Source organism: Bombina bombina, chromosome 6 (assembly GCF_027579735.1).
Source record: "Bombina bombina isolate aBomBom1 chromosome 6, aBomBom1.pri, whole genome shotgun sequence".
In the NCBI taxonomy this organism is placed as follows: Eukaryota; Metazoa; Chordata; class Amphibia; order Anura; family Bombinatoridae; genus Bombina; species Bombina bombina.
In genome coordinates, this window is record NC_069504.1 from 463,613,413 (window position 1) to 463,619,412 (window position 6,000).

The 6,000-nt window shown below is 33.8% G+C and overlaps 1 protein-coding gene across 2 annotated transcripts in view; it reads left to right on the forward strand.

Moving 5' to 3' along the window:
- LOC128663088 (dual specificity protein kinase CLK4) overlaps positions 1–5,088 on the forward strand; it is a 38,186-nt gene extending 33,098 nt beyond the window's left edge. For both annotated transcript variants that reach the window (XM_053717241.1, XM_053717242.1), the window contains 5 exons: positions 1,487–1,616; positions 2,051–2,133; positions 2,222–2,301; positions 2,841–2,931; positions 4,732–5,088. In XM_053717241.1, the coding sequence (XP_053573216.1) occupies positions 1,487–1,616; positions 2,051–2,133; positions 2,222–2,301; positions 2,841–2,931; positions 4,732–4,869 (522 nt within the window). In that variant the 3' untranslated portion in view covers positions 4,870–5,088. The remainder of the gene's footprint in view (positions 1–1,486; positions 1,617–2,050; positions 2,134–2,221; positions 2,302–2,840; positions 2,932–4,731) is intronic.
- Positions 5,089–6,000: the final 912 nt, after the last annotated feature.

The following is a 6,000-nucleotide window of genomic DNA, read 5'->3' on the forward strand; positions in this document are numbered from 1 at the left end:
AAAGGGACACTGAACCCAAAATATTTTTTTGTGATTCAGATAGAGCATGCAATTTTAAACAATTTTCTAATTTGCTCCTATTAATTTTTCTTTGTTCTTTTGCTATCTTTATATGAAAAAGAAGGCATCTAAGCTTTTTTTTCTTGGTTCAGAATTATGGACAGCAGTTTTTGATTGGTGGATGAATTTATCCACCAATCAGCAAGGACAACCTAGGTTGTTCACCAAAAATTGCATTCTTGCATTTCAAATAAAGATACCAAGAGAATACAGAACATTTGATAATAGGAGTAAATTAGAAAGTTGCTTAAAATGTCATGCTCTATCTGAATCACACAAGAAAAATTTGAGTTCAGTGTCCCTTTTTAATGGTGTGTTTTTTTTTTTTGTTTTTTTTTTGTTTTTTTTCTGTATTCAGTATGTACTAGAGATGTGTTCCATATGTCCTATAACTATTGAAAAAGTATTGTATTTTTTTTTTCTCTGTTTAACTAGTAGTTTACTTTGGATATTAAGATGTTAACCTTCAAGTGGTAGAAAAAATATCAAGAAGCATTCTGTATTGTCTTTCTGTCTTGTAAAGTCAGCCATTTCTTCAAGGTAGAATGCTCAAAATTCTACAGTTATTTAGGTCACTGCACATTAACTGTCCTGAGTTGAACGCTGTAAAAATGGAAACCTAATTTACTCCTGCTTTTCATTGGATGTATTCCCCCCCCCCCCCCCCATTTGGACTACTCTTGATTTGTAAAACCTTGCAAATCAAATACTGTTTACTAAATGTCTCTCCAACTCAATACAGTGCTTAGTTGCTTTAGGATTGGCACTATGCCTTGTACATCAGACATTGCCCGGTGCTTCAAGTGCTTTGGTAGTGGGGGGTCTTGTCAAAAGCAAGACTATTTTTGCAAGCCACAGACCCACGCTGCAACAGTCAAGGAATCCTATTACAGGGTAACGTGACTGTTGTGAAGGGGTTGATTGACTTTTTTTTTTAGAAAAAGATAAAGGAAGCAAATAGAAGTAAATTGGAAAGTTGTTTAAAATTGTATGCTCTCTGAATCATGTCCCTCCTTTAAAACCCCCCCACAAATTTCTATTTAGGTTTTTCAATAAAAAAGATATATACAACACATGCCATGTAACATTGACTCAATTTCAGTTGAACAATAAACAATGATATACGTAAGAAGTGAAATGAATGACAAAATATGGACTTCTAAAACCTCCATTTTACAATTGTAATAGCTTTTTAGTTAGCCACTTATGGGCCATTTGGCTATGAAAGAAAAGTGGAACATGATAGTCACACATGTGACCCCTTTGGGATCCAATGACGCATAATAGGCATGTAAATATCTAAATTGCTAATAGAGATCTAGAGCGCTCTTTCTTTCTCTTTCTCTTTTTCTCTTTTATATACATGTGCACAATTACTGTTTTTAATGTGTAAAGATCACTAATTTTATTTTTCCCCTCCTACCAGAAACGGGATGAACGCTTTTTAAAGAACAGTGATATAAAGATTGTGGATTTTGGAAGTGCTACATATGATGATGAGCACCATAGTGCATTGGTTTCTACGAGGCATTACAGAGCTCCTGAAGTTATTCTGGGTTGGTATTTAAAAAGAAACAAATTTAAAATATATTTAGAGAAGTCAATCCAGATTTGTCTCTAGAGTAGACAGCTAACCAAGGTAATTTGATTAGCAAAATTCCCTTTGGTAAATTTTATCAATTTTGCTTTATCCAATTGGGTATAAATTACATTATAGCAGGGTTAAATTACATGAATATTGAGCAAATTTAATATATAATGTATTCCGATAAGAAGTTTTACTGCAACACAATTTTTAACATTGCAATCTCAAGGGCATGGAACATTTATTTTCTTTTCTGATTGCAATATAAAATGTTTAATTGTGTGTAGTAAGAAAATATATAATCTAATTATGGTGAGGGATTTTGGCCATTGGAGGGAATGGCACTAAACTAAGGTGTCAGTGTTCAGAAAGGTTTCACACTCTAACCTCTATTTTTTTTTCTAGAATTAGGATGGTCCCAACCTTGTGATGTTTGGAGCATTGGTTGCATAATGATTGAATATTATCTTGGATTGACGGTTTTTCAAGTATGTGAAAATTATTTTGCATATGTGTGCATTTTTCTAATATTTCGCTATTTGATATTTTAACTTTTTTTTCTTCTTTTTTTCTTAGACACATGATAGCAAAGAGCATCTTGCAATGATGGAAAGAATTTTAGGTCCAATACCACTTCATATGATTCAAAAGACTAGGTGAGAATACATTTATCCTTTATGGAAGGATTTTTTTTTTCACCTGGAAAAAGAAAACCTGAATAGCTATTCAGGTTTTTAACTTAATCTAATACAGCTTTGTCCGGTGTTCTTGTATGCATCAGCCAGTGAGTGTTGAGATGTACACAACTGATATTGCTGTACTAGTCAATATTTGAACAAGAAAATATTAAAATCTTTATCAAGTCAAACTCCACTGAGCACATTACTTATATAGAATAGACACTGCTAGTCACTGCCATTTTGTTTTAAAGTTCGTTACCTGATTTCTGCTGATTCCAATTGGGGGACAGTTATGTGTTAGGGTAAGGCTTTTGAAGCTTTCCATATGTACTTCTAAATCTCTGAATTGGAAAACTTGTAATTTACAGGAGGGGGGGGGGGGGACATGTCATTTTTCATAGTTAAGTTAGGAAGGGGGCAATATAGTGTATTACAAAGTTGTTTTGCTATGCATTAAATATTTTTATATTACAATCTTGAAGTTTAATTATTTAAGCCTTGCATTATTTTTACAGAAAACACAAGTATTTTTATCATGATCGTTTGGATTGGGATGAGCACAGTTCTGCGGGTCGATATGTTAGGAAGCGTTGCAAACCTTTAAAAGTAAGTTATAGGTGTTCTACTTTTTAGAAGCATTGTTCAGTACTTTCAGCTGTATTGTGCACACCAGTTTGTTTGTCTTAACTATAGTTAGCTGTTCAATGATGAAGGTGTTATACATTAGTTATAGGAACTTTTTAACATTCACCTAAGGTAATTTATTGATGTTAAAATTTAAGGTGGTGCCCCTTTTCTACCTGTGCCCATTTTTAATATGTTTATAATAAAAAAAAAAAAAAAACGGGTTGTGGGTTTAACATTGGTTTAAGAGTATAAGCCATACAAGAAGAGGCCCTCATGTTCAAGGACCATTAAAGGAATCGTCTAGTCAAAATTAAACTTTTCATGATTCAGCACCTGGGTAGCGCTTGCTTATTGGTGTCTAAATGTAGCCACCAATCAGCAAGCACTACCAATGTTCTGAACCAAAAATGGGCAGTCTCCTAAGATTATATTGCTTTTTCAAATAAAGATAGCAAGTGAACAAATAAATATTTAATAGGAGTAAATAAGAAAGTTTCTTAAAATTGCATGCTCTGTCTGAATCATGGAAGTTTAATTTTTGACTAGACTATCCCTTTTAAATACAGTTGAATTACATAATAAAGTGAAAATCAGACTATGTATACACTAAACTTTTGCACATGCTCAGCATGAGCTGGTGCCTCAAAATGTGCGTAAAAAGATTGTGCACTATTTGATAATGGAAGTAAATTGGAAAGTCTTTTAAAACTGCTGGTCTGAAACCTAAGTTTAATTTTGACTTAAGTTTTCCATCTAAAAGTTGAGGCTTACCATCTCTGCCTGTTTTTCATCCTACCCAAAATAATTCTTGAACTGCCTTGACTCACTGCTGCAACTACAATCCTCGTGACATACTACCCCAAACCTTATTTCTCCTGTACTAGATTTGTTTTGTCTTGTTTTTGTTATCACAAATCCTTGTCTTGTATACCCCTATCTCTGTACCCAGCGGTACGGAATTTTGCGGTGCTATACAAAGTGTATGCCTTTTGTGGTTAGTAACGGGGTTGAATTCTGCCAAGCTTATAGGCATTTTTTTAAACACTGCGAAGTGTACATTTTTGACAATGCTTTTAAAGGGCCATAAAAGTAAAAAAAAAAAAAGGCATTCCGGTGCAGTGTTTAACCCCTTTGCGGGTGATAAACAAATATTACTGCAGTGTCGCTCCTCTTAAAATTTATAAGCTTTAATGGATTAGAGCAGTGATTTGCAACCTTTTTTTTTTTTTTTTTTTTTACATTAAAAAAAAAAATCCTGTGGCACACCACCATCCCAAAATTTTACAAAATCACACATTGTAGCCTAATACAGGAGATAAATAATATATATATATATATATATATATATATATATATATATATATATATATATATATATATATATATACATATATATATATATATATATACACATACACACACACACACACACACATGCCTCCTACAAACTATACATGACATATTGACATTCATTCACAAACAATCATGATTGTCTGTGAATGAATGTCAATGTCATGGTTGTAAATGATGCCTGTCAATACCTCCCAATATTTCAAAATTTGAAAGAGGGACACCCCCGCACTGTTGTCAGTCTGCCGTGGCACACCTGAGGATCTCTTATGGCACACTGGTTGATAAACACTGGATTAGAGCATGTCATTTTTCGACTATGACCCTTTAAGTTACCTATGTGTCAGTCTCTTGTTGCTCTGTTAGTTTTGAGACTGTTTAGGATCTATTTCCCTAAATAAATAGTAATTTTATTTTTTCCCCCAATAGGATCTTATGATTTCGGATAATGAGGACCATCAGCAGCTCTTTGATCTAATCCGGAAAATGTTAGCGTATGACCCATCCAAAAGAATAACACTTGATGAAGCCCTAAAACACCCGTTTTTTGACAAATTGATCAAATAACTCATTTTGAGGACTTTATATACAGACTGTGTCTGTCAATGAAATAACCATTTTGTACATTTTGGTTCACTTTATGTACAGTCATATATATATATATATATATATATATATATATATTTGTAAATTATTTCAAACCCTTTTTTGTATCACTGCCTTGAATAAAACTTACATTGAACTGTATTTTGTTGCTCTTAAAATAAAAAACAAAAATTGAAAGTATGCTGTCCCTGTTTTTGTATTGCTTTTTATAATCCCTCTGTAAAATGCTAGGATTTACTTTCGCTTTAAAACGCTAGGATTTACTATTGAAACAAAGGGCACTTTCATTCATGAAGTATAAGATACTTCATGTAGAAAGCTCCTTTATTTGATTTAACAGATTGCCGCTCTTAGCTCCTACAGGAGCGCACAGCTAAAAAAAAATTGGCTAGGAGGTGACGTTTTCGCCTCTTAGCCAATATTCGTGCGGTAAATCCGGCTCCTATGGGCGCCAAGCCGGATTTACCGCACGGCTATTGAGTTAAAGGTGAAAACGTCAACTCTTAACCAAAAATTTTTTTAGCTGTAGGAGCTAACAGCGGCGATCGATTTAATCAAATAAAGGAGCTTTCTACATGGAGTATCTTCATGAATGAAAGTGCCCTTTGTTTCAATAGGAAATCCTAGCGTTTCTAAAACTCTAGGATTTACTTTCACTTTAAACCAGTTACATGATTGACAACCCAATGTTTTAATTGCGAAGTATATATGTTGATCAGGCATCTCAAGATTTTTGTTTACTGTGAGTTGGTGTGGCTAGAAAATTATTCTTTCTCTTATAAGGTGTATCCAGTCTACGGATCATCCATTACTTGTGGGATATTCTCATTCCCAACAGGAAGTTGCAAGAGGACACCCACAGCAGAGCTGTTATATAGCTCCTCCCCTAACTGCCATATCCAGTCATTCTCTTGCAACTCAACACGCATGGAGGTAGTAAGAGAGAGTGGTGAAATATAGTTAGTTTTTTTTATCTTCAATCAAAAGTTTATTTTAAATGGTACCGGAGTTGTACTATTTTATCCCAGGCAGTAAATAGAAGAAGAATCTGCCTGAGTTTTCTAAGATCCATTGATGTTCTCACATATGTCT